This window comes from Sapajus apella, unplaced genomic scaffold (genome assembly GCF_009761245.1).
Source record: "Sapajus apella isolate SASKATOON/1434 unplaced genomic scaffold, GSC_monkey_1.0 scaffold3, whole genome shotgun sequence".
Lineage (NCBI taxonomy): Eukaryota > Metazoa > Chordata > Mammalia > Primates > Cebidae > Sapajus > Sapajus apella.
This window is the reverse complement of record NW_022436943.1, coordinates 61521698-61538325: the sequence shown is the minus strand read 5'-3', so window position 1 is coordinate 61538325 and position 16628 is coordinate 61521698. Positions and strand designations below refer to the sequence as shown.

General features: G+C 48.2%; 1 protein-coding gene across 2 annotated transcripts in view; it reads left to right on the top strand.

Moving 5' to 3' along the window:
- COL22A1 (collagen type XXII alpha 1 chain) overlaps positions 1–16628 on the top strand; it is a 317529-nt gene that overhangs the window by 194299 nt on the left and 106602 nt on the right. For both annotated transcript variants that reach the window (XM_032254428.1, XM_032254418.1), the window contains exons 28-32: positions 1699–1743; positions 2267–2329; positions 2823–2876; positions 9210–9251; positions 12360–12392. In XM_032254428.1, the coding sequence (XP_032110319.1) occupies positions 1699–1743; positions 2267–2329; positions 2823–2876; positions 9210–9251; positions 12360–12392 (237 nt within the window). The remainder of the gene's footprint in view (positions 1–1698; positions 1744–2266; positions 2330–2822; positions 2877–9209; positions 9252–12359; positions 12393–16628) is intronic.

Sequence of the window (16628 nt, the reverse complement as noted above, 5' to 3'; positions counted from 1 at the left end):
ATGGAGAGCAGATCTGTAAGAGCCCACTTAGGGAGCAAAACTGTGAAGGATGAGCAGAGGCATCGATGTTTGAGGCTCACTTCGAGAATTCGGGAAGGTGGCATTTCACCTGCATTGTGCCTTTGGATTGGGGTTCATGACACAAATTCAGGGGGCATTTCAGATGGCTTCAAATTTTTTTTGACCAAACTCGTCCCCTTATCTTTTCTCAACATGTAAGAAGCAACTCCCACTGCAAATGTGCTACTATTCTAGCAGATTGAAAGCGACAATTTGAGTGACGAGTATTTGCACAATTCTGGTTAGAGCAATTCTTACTAATTGTGCTTGTAAACATTGGAAATTGATGGGAGCATTGGAGTGTGTCTAGAATTTTAAGATGTGCTGGCGCCAGATGTGTGACACCAGCGTTACAGGATAAAATGCATGCTTACACTAAGCAATGCTTTTGATTCCTTTTTTTTTTCTTTCTCTCTGATAAGTTGGTAATTCTGGCCTTCAGCACCAATTGAGTCTGGCATAGCTACACAAAAAATCTTTATATGCCTGCATACCACCTGTTCATTCATTGTGTCGTGTGTCCATGCATTCATGACAAAACCACATTTCCTTATTAATATTTACATTAAAGGTTTTATTAAATAGCATAGTGAATATTAGAAATAAATTGTCCTTCAAGAAGCTAGTTATGTTAAAGACACACGGCTGGACAAAGATGATAGTCCGTGCTCACCACCACCAGCATCACGAAGCTCTTGGCATCAGTGATTTGTGGAACTTGGTAAGTGGAGCAGCCTGACTGATGCTCTTGGATCAGAGATAAAGCACCTCTGACCCTGTGTTCCCCACTTCACCCTGACCACAAAGTGCTAGTTAGGAACTGTTTTAGTTCCCCCAGGGGACTAAACCTGGGCAATGTAGTGAGACCCTGCCTTGACAGAAATTTAAAAAATAAAAATCATCTGTGCGGCCGGACATGGTGGCTCACGCCTATAATCCCAACACTTCAGGATGCTGAGGAGGGTGGATCACCTGAGGTCAGGACTTTGAAACAAGCCTGGCCAACATGGCGAAGCCCTGTCTCTACTAAAAATACAAAAATTAGCCAGATGTGGTGGCAGGTACCTGTAATCCCAGCTACTGAGGCTGAGACAGGAGAATCCCTTGAACCTGGGAGGCGGAGGTTGCAGTGAGCCGAGATTGCGCCACTGCACTCCAACCTGGGCAACAAAGAGCGAAACTCCATCAAAAAAGAAATCCATCTGTGCATGTTGGTGTGTGCCTGTAGCCCCTCTACTCAGAAGGTTGAGGTGGGATAAGTTTTTGAGCCCAGGAGGTCAAGGCTGCAGTGAGCTATGACTGCACCACTGTACTCCAGCCTGGGTGACAGAGTGAGACCCTGTCTCTAAAAAACTGAAACTAAAAATAAAAAAAAAATATTCTAAAGGGACAGTTCTAAGAGTTGTTTCTTTTGGGGAAAGCAAAAGTCAGTATGAGAAAGTGGATTCTGCTCTGCAAGAATGCTAAACTTCTTGGTCTTCAGAGCCCGTGACTCTTGGGCCTGTCACCATGCTGCGTATTTGAGAATTAAGGGCCCTGGCTGGCGGGTGCTGTGAAGGTGTGAGGACAGCAGGGGAATGGCGACCGTCTCTCTAAAGCAAATGGAGAATAATGGGGTGTGTTCCATTGCATTTTCAGGGAGAAGTTGGGGAGCAGGGCCTGGCAGGCCGACCTGGAGAGAAGGTCTGTTCGTTCACACTTTTAATGATTGATTGATTGATCGTTATACACTAGGTCTTGTATAAATTATTCAGATGCCAAGACGAATTAATCCTGGTTTTTGGGAGCTCACTATATTTACAGGATAAACTGGGCATTAAAGAACAATTTAGCAGGTGTCATGAGTGGTGGGCTGCAGCTGCTGGGGGCAAGGTCTGCTTTGCAGACCTGGGGACTATCAGGAAGGATGGTGAGAAGGTGACATTGTTGCTGAGCCCTAAAGAAACAGGAAGGGTTAGACACCAAGAAAGGCAACATGAGGGTTCCTGGGAAAGGAAACAGCCGAAGTAGACAAGAGCTTGGGGATGCCCCAATGAATGAGATGCTCTCGAACTCCCCTTTCTCCACTGCGTTGCTTTCCATGTGATGCCCGCTAAGCCAGAACATCTCCAGTTCCTGGAGAGCAGGAACTGAGAGCACGTGGCCTGCAGTTTGGCCCCTAGGAGAGCCTTCCTATTTATCCCTCATGAAAATGTTGTTCTCACAGGGAGAAGCAGGCCTCCCAGGGGCTCCAGGCTTCCCAGGTGTGAGAGGAGAGAAAGGAGACCAGGTAAGTGTGGCAGCTTCCCTCCTCCCACACAGGCACCTCGCCCATCCCCACAGAAAGCAGCCCCCTGTGGCATCTCTGTCCTCCAGAGGAGTGGTCATTTTGACTAGGTGAAGGGTGAAGAGTGTATTTCCCAGTGTTGATGGAAGGGATGGGAAAGGGAAGAAGGCTACTTGGGTCTCTGAGCTGAGACGAAGGGCCATTGCTGGAGGATGTGTCTGGAAAGGGCATCTTCAGATGAGACGATGGGGCTGAGGGGTGGGAGGCACCGTCTGTCAGGGGACAAGTGGAGAATGAGGTGCTTCAAGCCTAACTGGCAGGTCTCCCCTCTGAGTTACACTTCGCTATGGCCACTTTGCTGATAAGGCAAGGCCAAGTGAGAGAGAGAAATACATACATGTATATTTTTCCAAAGTCATGTTGCTGTTACCCGGAAGAGGCAGGAATTCAGCTCAGCCTGGGTTCTAATGTGTTCTAATTGTATCTTTTCTTATAGGGAGAAAAAGGTGAACTGGGACTTCCAGGACTGAAAGGTGACCGAGGTGAAAAGGTAAGAGCAAATCGCTCTCATTCTGATCATCAATTATTAGTGGCTGAATTTTTCTAAAGGAAGAGTTTTTCTGCAGAATATACTGTATCTTTTTTTTTTAATCCAGAGTCTCACTCTGTTACCCAAGCTGGAGTGCAGTGGTATGATCTTAGCTCACTGCAACTTCTGCCTCCCGGGTTCAAGCAATTCTAGTGCCTTAGCTTCTCAAGTAGCTGGGATTACAGGCATGCCCCACCACACCTGGCTAATTGTTGTGTTTTTAGTAGTGACAGAGTTTCTCCATGTTAGCCAGGCTGGTCTTGAACTCCTGTGAAACTCCTGACCTCAGGTGACCTGTCCACCTTGGCTTTCCAAAGTGCTGAAATTACAGGTGTGAGCCACCATGCCCGGCCTGTACTGAATCTTTACATTTCTGCAGAATTTAGTTTTGTGCATGACTGCAAATCTGCTTTTTGAGAAACTAATACGTTGGACATAAACCCCAAAGTTTACTGTTTGCAATTGTAAACTTAAAAAGAAGATAATAGTATCAGAGTTGACACCTTCATCCCACTATTCACCCATCCATCCACCCCCTTGTGCCTGCTCAAAGCACCACGTGAGCTGCCGTCCTGTGCCGAGTGCTTCGTGCAGCCTGTTTATGTTCAGCCTCTCTCTGAACACCACCGCCCCTTTTGCAGGTATAATAGATATGATTAACTCAGCTTTGAGGGCAATGGAGGTGCCAATGGAATGTGAAGTGCTGAGCAAAAACCCCGTGTGCACTGACTCCTGTATTCTTTCCCCTGCATTGTTCATGAACCTAGAGTGTCACTGCTTGTGTGGTTGACCCTGGACCCTGAGTCAAGGCAGACTCTGTCTAAATCAAGGGGGCATGACTACATTTGCAGAGCCCTACTGTGTGCCCTGAAGTGCACAGAGAGGCTTCATCGGCATGGCCTTCCAGGCAGATACCACGTGCATCAGGAGCAGCACAATCAAAATGGACAGTGGAGGAGAATTCAGTGGCAGAGTAATTGCAGGTTGTGGACAGCGCTTAGGGAAACGGTGTGTAGTGAGGCACTCCAGGGCTAGGAACAGCAACAGCGGGAAAGGACAAGGGGAGGGAGCTGTCCCAGAATCCAGAGAGGCCAGCAGCCATAGGGGAAGGACCCTGGTCATCCTAGGCAGAAAAGCAGACGAGACCAGCTCCCCATGGCCTGACACCCTCAGCGTCTCGTCCTTTCCTTTCCTGTGCTCTCTATCTCCTGCCAGACCACTGGGAACCAGCGGACAAGGTCAGTGAGACCATTGAGGTTGCCTCCCAGGATAAAGGAACAAGGGTGCATATAGAGGGATGAACGGAAAACAGCCGCTGGTATCTATGAGCATGTGCTGCAAATGAAAAGAACTGAGACTCAGAGAGGTTTTGATGCATGCCTAACCTACAGAGCTACAGGTGGAACCACTGGCCAGCCCGGCCTGCAGGGTCTGACTCTGATTGCTTTGGAGGGAGGCTCCAGTCCACCACTTGCCTTTAGCAACATGCGAGCAGGTGCGAGGAGGAGGAATGCACTTTTTAAGTCACAGTGTCACAGAGGACATGTGCCTACTCTTTATAACCTTCTTTCACAAAAACAGGACTGAGAATATCATGAACCCTAATTTGGCACACATGGTCTGGGAAAGAAAGTCCCTTACTCTTTCCACCTCCCAAGGACTCGGGTCCCCGGTCCCAGCCCCTTTTTAGAAGAGCAGACCCCACTCAGAATTCAAGCAAGCACCCAGGACAGTGCCTGGTCTAGAGGTCGAGTAGGTGCTTCATCTATAATATTTCAACTGATGTCAAAGCACCAAGGAAACCCGTGCTGATCAGAAAACACACTGGAAACTTTAGAGACCTTCTCGGCAAGACAGCTGCAGTGGCATGAACCCCCTGTGTCTCCTGGACTCGTGGGGTGGATGAGGTATTATCATGGGTGGGGTTGTGGGGGGCTTTAGACTAGAGTCAGCACGTGGCTCCCAGCCAGGCTTCGGTCAGAATTTTTCAACTGGAAAATCGCTGGTTAGTTTGACACGTGTGAGCTGTTGCCGATACTGTGTATGTGTGAGATGTTTGTCCATGGTCTTATTTTCCTGAAACACAAGATCCTTTGCTAAAGCAGTGGAGCATGAACAGTGTGTGGAGAAGTAATGGCTTCCCTGTACTCGATAGATTGGCAAGTTGCAATTTCTTGGGTTTTCCATTTCTCACTCTGGTAACCCTCTTAATGATGAACTGTGAAGTCATGTCCATCTCAACCCCCAGTTTATAGACGAAAGAACTAAGGCATAGAGAGATGGACCATCACACCCACACTCACAGAACCAAGCCCTGGCTAGGGCCACGTGCTGACTCCAGTCTAAAGACCCCCACCCCCACCCCATCTGCAACAAAACCTCATCGCATCCCAAGAGTCCGCAAACATAGGGGGTTCACACAACTGCAGTTCGTCAAAAGGCTCTCTTGCCAACAGGTCTTTAAAAATTCCATTATGTGTCTTGCTCAGGCTTACAGAGTGAGGGTGGGTGTGAGTCCAGACAGTGGGGCTCTGAAGTAGTCACTCACAGTGACTGATATCCTTCCTGCTAGATTATAACTTGTGCTTCTAGTTCTTACCCTTTCACCAAAAACATATCCATTTGCTCTGACAGTCACTGTCTAAGAAGGCTGATAGAACACCTTCCCTCTGCTCATAGAAACCTTACCCTCTGCTGATAGAGCATGTACCCTCAGCTGATAGGACCTTTACCCTCTGCCAATAGAAACCTTACCCTTAGCTGGTAGAACACGTACCCTCAGCTGGTAGAACACATACCCTCAGCTGGTAGAACCCTTACCCTCTGCTGATAGAACACCTGCCCTCTGCTGATAGACCCTTTACCCTCATCTGATAGAACACATAGCCTCTGCTGACAGAACCCTTGCCCTCAGCTGATAGAATGTGTACCCTCAGCTGGTAGAATACGTACCCTCAGCTGACAGAACCCTTACCCTCTGCTGGTAGAACACCTGCCCCCAGCCATGCCATCACGAAGAAGATGACAGTGAATAAGACATGGCCGAGCCCTGAGGGATCTCAGGCCCTAAAAAGGGTACAGGCATGGAAAGAGTTGGGATTCACACTGTGAGCAAGGCACTGCACCCGGCACTTGCTTTTCTTGCTGTTTTGTGCTCAGCCTCTGACCAAATGCACCTCTAATTCCACAGCAACTTTATAAACACCCACCCCAAACCCCTCTTAGGAGTTCATGTGTGCTTGCCTGCGGCTTAGGAGAAAGAGCACCATTCCTGGAGCCATAATGCTGGCCTGGGGTATGGCCCTGGTTCTACCTGCTGTGTGGCCTCTTCTCTGACCTTCCCATGCCCCGGCTTGCTAGCCTGACAGTGACCTTCAGGATTGCTAAACAGCATAAGGATCTCCTGCTGGTGGATGACTTGTGGGGGGCCCACTGAGTGCAGGGCTGTCCTGAGCACCGTCTGTGTAGGGACTTAGGGAATCTCAAGCCAACCGTGTGAGGGGTCGAAGCTGTCAACAACATCCCTACTTGATAGATGATGAAACTGAGGCACAGAAAAGCTAAGTTGCTTGCCCAGGGCTTAGAAATAGGGTGTTTAGAGTCAAGATCTAAACTGGCCAGTGCATCTAGAGAGTCCCGGCTCTTAGCACACAATGTCACACACTAGGCCTGCCCGGGCTGCCTCAGGAGGAATGGCACCCACACACCCAGATGGGCCTTGCGTCCTTCTTCCTCCTTCATGATGCTTTTCAGGGTGCCCCATTCTCCCAAGTTCACTTTCTCCCCTTCAATTTCCAGCTTTTTTTCTGTGCTGGTGCTTTCTGGGCTCCAGGCAGTGCCTCCCATCCCCCTTCTCTGGGGCAGGAGGCTGAGGACTTTGCTCCAGGCAGATTTGTGGTCTATAAATAGAGAGCTTGGAGTAGAAAAGGCTCTGCTCGGGAAGCCATTCAGGCCCACTGCTGCCGCGGACTTTTCAGAAATGCAATATCTATTTGAGAAACTCATTTCCAGAATGCAAAGGCTTAGCGAGACCATAAAGCCCCTTTGATTACTTGGACAGAATTGCCAGGGCCATGACAATCACATCCAAGCTCCCAAGGAATCTGATTTGCCTTTCTTTTCCTCCAGAGAAATATGTCATAATTGACAATTTTGGTCAGAAGAATCCAAAAAAAGACATTAAAGCAACACTGCCCTCTTCTGACTGTGTCTTGCCTGTCTCTGCCTCTGCTCCTGCCTTCACGTCCCCTGCCCTTCCCTGTTAGGGGCACTTAGAACTGCAGCATCGGGGAAGGGTGTATGTGATGCTCCTGTCCCAGCCAGGGCCGCTGACAGTCAAACCCCTCGTGGAGGAGCTGGGATTAGAACCCAGGCCTGGTACATGAACTCTAATACCCATTGATCCTTCTTAGTCAAGCCTCTTTCCCAAAGGCAGAGAGCCCCTGGGGGTCTACCTGCCCCAGCTTGCTGTTCCTTCTCTTACCCATAGCCCTCAGGGTGAGGAGGCTGTTCCCAAAAGGCAGTCTTCATGGCCTTGGGCTGAGACACACATTTCTCCTCTAGCCCTCTTCTTGTTGATACCCATTCATGCATGCATGGGAAAACACTTACCTTTGATCATTTGGACATTTTAATGGAGAGCAAATTGGTTTAAATGAGATTGGTTCTGGAGCTTGAGTTCAACAATGTCAGGAAAGAGAATTGGGTAAAATCAAATAATACACAGTAACACCAAGAAAGTACTTTCCTTTCTGAAGCTATGGGTACTTTAGGCAGAGCAGTGCCACACTGTTGTAAAGGGCATGCATTCTGAGCTTGAAACCAGGCTCAGCCATTTGCAGAATGTGTGACTTAGGGCAGGTTCATTGACGTTTTTATGCCTCAGTTTCTTCATCTGTGAAATGGAGATATAGACATACATTATGGGCATTTTTACAAAGAGGTAATGAGTTCACCTATGTAAACTACTTAAACCAGTAGTTGAATTAAATGCTAAATAACAATATAAATAATGGTAAAAAATGATACAACACTTTATATTCTTGTTGATTGTTGTTGACTAAGGGTGAACTTGTCCCACTTTTTTTGGGGGGACGGAGTTTTGCCCTTGTTGCCCAGGCTGGAGTGCAATGATGTGATCTCTGCTCGCCGTAACCTCTGCCTCCTCAGTTCAAGTGATTCTCCTGCCTCAGCCTCCTGGGTAGCTGGGATTACAGGCATGCACCACCATGCCCTGCTAATTTTTTGTATCTTTTTTTAGTAGAGATGGTACTTCTCCATGTTGATCAGGCTGATCTCGAACTCCCAACCTCAGGTGATCCACCTGCCTTGGCCTCCCAAAGTGCTGGGATTATAGGAATGAGCCACTGCACCCAGCTAGCTTGTCCCTCTTTAAGCCAACTTTATCCACGCATTTATTTATTTCATAACCATTTTTGAAAGGCCTTCAAAAGAGCTAATCCTGGGCTGGTCCGAGAAACAGATCTAGGCATAGACACCTGGCACCATGTGGCGCATGTGAAATGACAGGCTTTGGAAACTGTATTCACTCGCTGTGGCCACTCTTGCGTGGAGCAGCTCAGTGATGTCCTTTCCTCAGGCCAAATGTAATAACACCGTACTCCTTACAGTCCCACTCAATCCCTATGCAATGCTGTGTGCTGTATGTATTATCATCCCCTCGTTCTGCAAAGAGAAAACATACCAAAATAGGTAAAATAATTTATAAAATGGTATAGTTAGGTTTCAAGCTCAGGCAATTCAACTCCAAGCCTGTGTTGCTTACAGGAGTGTAGCACGGTTCCCCCAGGTTCCTGAGAAGAGCCCGCTCCTTCTGGAGGGTGGGGCGGGGCTCACTGGCATCTCTAAGAGAGGCTGGCCTTCAAATGTGTCATTGTGCTCAGAGCACATGTGTGGGAATGTTTGCTGTAACAAATCAACTCTAGCTATGATTGTAATCAAAGGAAAACCACCTCAATGTCATCAACAGGCAGATGGATAAGAAATAACTTTATTATCATTTACACAACAGAATAGTATATAGTGATATTAATGATCTACAACTACACATCAATATGGATACTTCTCAAAACAACATTTCCATATGTCTGCAATAGTTTATAATTTGGAATGTACATATGTAAGTATGTATGTATGCATGTATCTATATATCTATCAAGGTAGGTGCAGGTCCAGGTCTGTTGTCTGGGGAAAATGGTGTTAGCTGATCTGTTGCAGCATAAACAGAGTTGAGAGGAGGATTCATGGTCATGGATTTTCCATTTCTCCATCTAGGGCGAAGCTGGTCCTGCAGGCCCTCCCGGGTTACCTGGAACTGTAAGTTACTCTGCTTCTGATTTTCTCCTCTGAATTCCTATGATGTTGTGATTTGCACTCCCCCACACCAGCAACTGCTACTTAGTTTTAAGTATTTCCCCTATTGAAGTTTGCCAATAGCTAGGCCTATTCCTAGGTCCTACAAACCAAAAATATATATACTTTTCTAAGAACCATCCTTGCTTATTGATTTATTCAGCAAAAGCACAATTATTTATCAGAATGTGTGCTAAATACTGAGAATACATATCTGCCTGTTACATATGGGGAAACTGAGGTCCAGGGACAAGAAGCAGTTTGCCCAGGGTAAGACTACACTACCCTGAACCATGAACTGGGCTTCATTCATCTACCCCGTATATGTGTTAGGGTGGGCATTGTGAGTTGGTGTTGAGTATCAGTAAGAGCATGGGCTTTGAGATCACAAAGGCCTGGCTCCCAGCTCTGTCATTTCACCAGAACTGTAGTTGTAGTTATGGTATAACAAACTCAGCCTTCTCATGTATTAAAAAAATATTATACCCAGCTATCTTGTACATATGGAGTGAACGTTAACTGAAATAATACAGTCTTTAGCAGAGTTTCTGGTGCATTATAAATATTAAAATTTTTTAAACCTGCTATTATTATTTATTTTATTCCAATGAACTCTATAATGGGGGTATTTTTTTTTTTTTTTTTTTTTTCATTTTAATGTTTCTTCCTGGTCTTGAGATCCTCTGTTTTGATCAGCTGATTTCAGGGAAGGTTGCACATGGCCTTGACCCTGCACATGTATCAGGAGTTGGCCAGTTACTAGCCCAAGCAGGGAATGCCAGGAGAGGAGAGAGTCCGTGCACTCAGAAATCCGCTTTGCAGTGTGGCAAAGCATCTTATTCTGTGCTTTTCATCAAAGTGAAATCATTATTCCAAAGCTCTATCTCCCCACCTCAACACTCCTCAAAATGAGACTCAGACATTCCATAAGGGTGTTGGAAGAATCTCAAATCATGACTTTAGAGTCGGAATTAGTCGTATCAAATTGCTGTTTAAGATTGAGAACCTATAGCATTGGCAGGGGTGCAGGGCACCCAACACTCTCATACGTTTTTGGTGGGAGAACAGATTGGACACATCTATTTGAGAAGTTACTTGGCAGTACCAATATATTGCAGAGTGCCTGCTTTTAACTTAGATATTCCATGTCTAGGCATGTATCCTGCAGAAATATTTGTATGTGTGCATTTTTAAAAGCATATATAAGGATGTACATTGTAGTGTCACTTATGACAGTAAAAAATTAGAAACAGGCCAGGCGCAGTGGCTCATGCCTGTAACCTCAGTACTTTGGAATGCCAAGATGGGTAGATCACCTAAGGTCAGGAGTTCAAGACTAGCCTGTTAACATGGTGAAACCCCGTTTCTACTAAAAATACAAAAAAATGAGCTGGGTGTGGTGGTGGGAGCCTGTAGTCCCAGCTACTCAGGAGCTGAGGCAGGAGAACCACTTGAACCTGGGAGGTGGAGATTGTAGTGAGCCAAGGTCATGCCATTGCACTCTAGCCTGGGCAACAAGAGTGAAACTCTGTTAAAAAAAAAAATAGAAACACACCGCATGATCGTAAGCATAGAATTAAGTAAATCACAAAATATCTATATCATGGAATTATACAAATTGATATGCATACAATATGTAAAAAGATAGCAATACTCAAATTAAGTGGAACAAGGCAAATTAAGTGGAAAAAATCAATTAGTCAGTCACTGCATATTGAAAGATAAAGAGCACAGTCTCCTCAGGCCACCTGTGTGGACGCCAGTTCCTTTCCTGACATTCACCAGCATCTTGAACTTCATTCTGTGGTTTACTTCTCTGTCCTCCAATTGTCTTATCCATGAAGCAGGACAGAAGCCGATAGTCTGTCTCTTAGAGTTGTTGTGAGACTACATGAGTGAGGGCCTGGAAACGGCTGTAAGTAACTAAGTATAGTCACCATTACTATTTGTATAACTTGCACAAAGTTACATATTTCTAGGCATTCATAATTATGTGGAAATATATAGGAAACAGTTACAAATATGGTAAACTGAAAAAGTGCCTTCTTCTGGAAAAGGGATGGGGATTGGAGATGTGGAGGGCAAGGTACAGGAAGCTCCTTTTTTCCTTCTTCTTTGAATGTATTGTGATTTAGGACCATTATCTATGATTATTTTTGTCCATTGACTGCTTCTTTCGGGCTCCTGCTGGGACCCAGGCATCTGCTTGGCTCAGTCTGTTGGAGCTTGTAGCCTAGTGAAGAAGATAAACTAAACCTACAGTGGCAAAGATATGCCGACATTGCAAATTATAGTAAATGTGATCCAGGAAAAGAACAAGATGCATCAACAAGAATAACCTGGGGACCCAATTTATATTTGCATGGTGGAGAGGGGAGAGGGATCCATGAACACATGACCTTTAAAAGACACCCGAAGGTCTCCATATGACCTTAGTTATAGAAAGGGAAAGGACAGTATGTTCTAGGTGAGGGGAATGCTATTTGCAAAAGCTTTGAAACTAGAGAAAGCGTGACATTCGGGAAGCATTAAACACAGCCTGGGTGGGGGTGGCAAGGCTGAAGGAGCCTGCAGGGGCCTGTCTGTCTGTCTTTGCAGCCTGGGCTCTCTGTCAAGAGGGATTTCCCCTCTCTGCCTTCTCTCCCCAACTTTCTCTTATGCACCTGCAACCCTACCTAATGCACAGCAGATGGCAGCAGTGAGAAGGAGATGTTGAGACTAATCCAGTTTCCTGGGCAGGGCTCTCACCGACACCTTCAGGGGAGAATGTTTGTTTCCCATTATACTCATGGGGACATAGAAGCGGAGGAGACATGTCCCAGGTCCCACAGGTTTGGAGCTCAGGTCTTGTGACTCCAGGACTCCTAAATCTAACCACTATTCATTTCTGCCTTAATGCATGCCTAGGGATTTTAAAGAAAGATATGAATCTAATTTTCAAAACTAATAATAGTTCCATGAAGCTTTGGGGCCATCGTTTTTCACTTGCAAATGTCTCCAAGACAGGATTTAAGAGTGAAACACCGGGTTCCTAAATGCCCATCTTTCTAATCTATGTGGTTTCCTTTTCAGCCATCCCTGTTCACACCACACCCTTGGATGCCTGTAAGTAGCAGCAGTACCTCGGGGTGTCCCGCGTGCCTCACCCTGGTGGGTGATGTCCAGTATGGCCTGGGAGCCTGGGCCGGGTGGGATGAGGACTCATCCCATCACGTTCCTCACTGTCAGGCATCTGGGCTGCCGGGCTTGTCCTGAAAACAGGTGGAGAAAGGGCCCTGGAGGGAGCTGGCCCCAGGGTCAGGCAGGATGCTCCAGGGGCCTAGTAGTCCCTTTCATAGCCAAGAGCAAAGGCCAGGCCTCTCTGGGAAAAGTTAATTCTTCAGTAACACAGAGAGTAGCTCCTGGTTTTGAGGATAACAGAATTATTTGAGATGCCAAAACATGAGAGTCAGAGAGAGGCAAAGACATTCCCTGTGAATGCTATCAGTGAAGGAGACCAGAGATAGGAGTGTCGAGAGGGAACCCCATTCTCAGAGAGGCTGTTCAGGGGACTGGAGCCTGCGACATAGCCTGGGCTGTGCCGGATGGACAGAGATCATGCTGGCTACTTCCACAGACAAAGACACGTGCCGGAAAATACAGCTGATCATCACTGTGACCTCTCAAAACCTTTTTCCTCTCTTTTCATGAATGACTCTTCAGAAAACAGGTGTTTTCAGGATCTCTTTATGCTGTTGGCAACGCCATAGCCAGAAAACGTGGCTTTGTTTCCTTTGCTGCCTTCGATGTAGTTCTTCAGCTATTAGGTCTTGACCTGTGGGACAGCTGAGAGGCCAGGGTAGATCTCCATTTCAGCTGTGGCTATCTTCAGTCATTCAATATTGAGTAGATTCGATCTCAAAAGCTTAAAAGGATGCTGTGTATGATGCACAAGAATGAAGCAGGGAGAGAGACTGAGTCAGGTGCTGAAATCACTGCAGGAGAAGGAAGGGTTTTGTGCCTGGGAGGCATATCGGGGACATCGTAGGGGAGAGTGGACTTGGGGAGAAGTGGCTGATGGGCTTCTGCGGGAAAGAGAAGGTGCACAGGGCTCTGGCTGTGAGCCCTTCCTGAAGGGAGAGAAGGCCCTGAGTTAAAGGAGCCCTCTGGTCACCGAGATGTCAACTGTTAGAGGGCACTGGCTCACAGCACTCCTGTCCTTGAAAATGTTCCATCTGTTTCCTCACTGAGACCTACTTCTTTAAATTATAGAATTGGAACAATGCAAATACGCTTTCAGGATTAATGCAAATAATGAGATATTTGTACTTTACGTAAAACACTTAGAACTCTGCTCTGCTCTGGCAGCGCCTCCCTCACCTGCAGAGACAGTGCTCACTGCATGAGGAACACAGCACCTCCCTGACCTGCAGGGACAGTGCTCACTGCAGGAGGAACACAGCGCCTCCCTCACTGCAGGGACAGTGATCACTGCATGAGGAACCCAGCACCTCCCTGACCTGCAGAGACAGCGCTCACTGCATGAGGAACCCAGCACCTCCCTCACCTGCAGGGGCAGTGCTCACTGCATGAGGAACACAGCACCTCCCTCATCTGCAGGGACAGTGCTCACTGCATGAGGAACGCAGCACCTCCCTCACCTGCAGGGTGGGTGTTTATTGCATGAGGAACTGCCTTACCTGCCTCCCACCCTTGCTTCTCACCTGCTCCCCCATAGAGGGACTTAGAAGGGAAAAGCAGCAGAGCACCCCATGCAGCAGCTCAGCTCCTGGCGTTTTTCTGGCACTGCTGCCACCAATGCTCCTACCAGCCTTGAGGGAGTGGCACTTGTTTCCATCTTACGGGTGACAGTCCTGCAGCTCAGGGATGCCAGGAAACTTGCGAAGGCCCTGCCTGTGAGATAGGAATTAGGGGCTAGTGAGTCAGCCACAGCGCCCTGGATGGAGTGACTGTGCCGCCATTGCTTCAGGTCCGGCTGGCCGTCCTGTGGAGGGGCCTCCCATCACACTGTCTGTCTCTTCCACTGGTCACCACCCTTTCCTGGACCACCTCTATGTTTGGCCTTCCCCCTGCTCCTGACATCTGTGGGTCTCCCTCCCTCTGGTCTACCCTGAGCCCCTCAGGCTTGAGACAAGCCTACATGTCCATCCTCTCCTTAAAGGAATTGTTCTGTAAAAAGACAATTTCCAGAGCATTCCACTGGGAAGGCACAAGACGGGGCGGTGGGGGCCTGAGCCGCCCTCTGCTTTGAATCCCAGCACTAGCATCCTTCCTGCAGGCACTGCATCGCAGCGGGAGCCCAGAAGCCAGGAAGCCACTTTCAGATGCAAACAAGGAAATTGTGTCTTTGGAAAAAAACGTTTCATTGTAGGCAATTGCCAGACTCCCTGGGACTGACTGCGTCGCCATGGCAACCCATGTTTGTATTGATGGATTTGGAAAGCGTTATTCTGTTTGACTTCTCCCTGCTCTCCTCAGGCATAGGCCTTTGAGTCCCTGCAGTGTGGGAAGAGGTTGGGGAGAGAAGGATCTAGAGGGGGATTAAAGTCTGCCGCATGATGAAGGAAGAGGTTGGAAAGGAGAAGAGGAATTGGAGGGAGCGGCCCGACTCCTTTTGTCGCCCTCTCTGGGACCGAGGAGACTCCTGGGGATGGCTGGTGGCTGTGCCTGGTGAGGTGGCAGCGTGCTGGCGGTTTGCACAGGACAGACGAGGCCGTTCGATGGTGTGTGCATCTCCAGGGTCTGCAGATGTCAGAACCTTTGCTGGAGGAAGGAGAGACAGGCAGCCTCGTGCTTGGGAAGTTACAGTGGAGAACGCAAGCAGGGTTTTCGAACTGGAGGCTCATCAGTTGTTCTGAAGCAGCTATCTTAGGAAGGCTCTGTCCAACCAACCTGATTCTACCCTTCACCCTGCTAAGGAGGCTTTGGGGCTGCCCGGGCAATGACCAGAGCCTCAGAAATGCTCTGGAGTCCCAGAGATGGTGTTTAATTCAGCAGAGGTCACCAGGGGGCGGTAGGGAGGAGACAGGAGCCAGCCAAGCTTAGGCTTCCAGGGAGCCCCTGTAGGGAAGGTGCTGCCTCCTGACTCCTAGGCTCTGGGGCAGGAATGTCTTGAGCACCTTGATTCCTTCTCTGGCCTGGGCCGACCCCCTCCCCGTGCCATAGGTCCTCACTTTGTCTTCCTACCACTGCAATCCCGTTCACCAACACCGGCAGAAGACTACGCAGGCGTCTCGCCTGTGTGCCACCTGAAACAATCCCATAAGGCCTTTTTTCTTTATGAATTGTGTGGCCAATGACTGGAGGACCAGAAAAAGGCTTGCAAATCCTCACCATGGGCAGTTTTCTAGGAGGAAAACATGCTAGGAATACTGGTATCACTGTCCGCGGTGAGTTGGGCTAGACATGTCTCCTGAGCTCAGCGGCAATGGAGATTCTCGGTGGAGGAGTGAGCCGGTGTCTGCCGAAACCTCCTCTGTGTTGGGCACTGCGCAACACTTTGCAAAAGCAGTCTCATTTAATCCGGCTCTCAGCTCTAGGAGGTAGGCCATGTCGATTCCATGCAGTAGGTGACCTCCGTCCTTCCTGAGAGTGAGGAAGCCAGCTGCAGGCCAGCAGTCACCAATCCGTTATCAGAGAGAGGCCTGGGAAGGGAGGGCAGGTAGGAACCGTGGCTGCAAGGCCTCTAACACGTGCATTTGCATTTGCATAGGCACAGAGAGAGAAGGTGGTCTGAAACCATTAGACAGTGTCTTTCTATGCTGATTTCTCCACCAAGTAAAGGTTAGAACTCCCGCAGCTCAGGTTCTCTGATGTAGACATTAGACTCTTTCTTCCAGATGCATCCAGGGTCCTCCCCATCTCCTGCTCCCTAAAGCCGTGTCTTGAAAACCCCCCGTCCATGCAGGACTCCCTTCTACACTCAAAGCAGATGCTCATCCCAGCTCTCCTTGGGCTTCTGTGTGGCAGGGGAGCCCGATGTCTCCCTAAGTAGGCCATGGGGATTTGGGACAGTGCCAGGTCCTGCTCCTTGAGATGGGTTGCATACTGCCTTTCCGGATTCACTGCCCTGGTTGTTATCTGCCCTCCTGGAGAGCCCTGCAGACTTGTGCAGTTTCTCCTAGATGGCTCGCCTCTGCTCTGCGGCACCTTCTCTGCACCACTGACCTCCGCCCTATGTGAAAAGGAGACCACCTGTTTATTTTGCAGATATGGAAACTGCAAAGGTCATGTGGAGTCAGTATGGGTAACTGCTTTCCCCAAGTTGGATGGCCAGTAAGTTAGAGGGTTCCCAAGACAGGCTGCACGGGTCTGAAGCTGGGGCTGTGTCCACACAGTCAC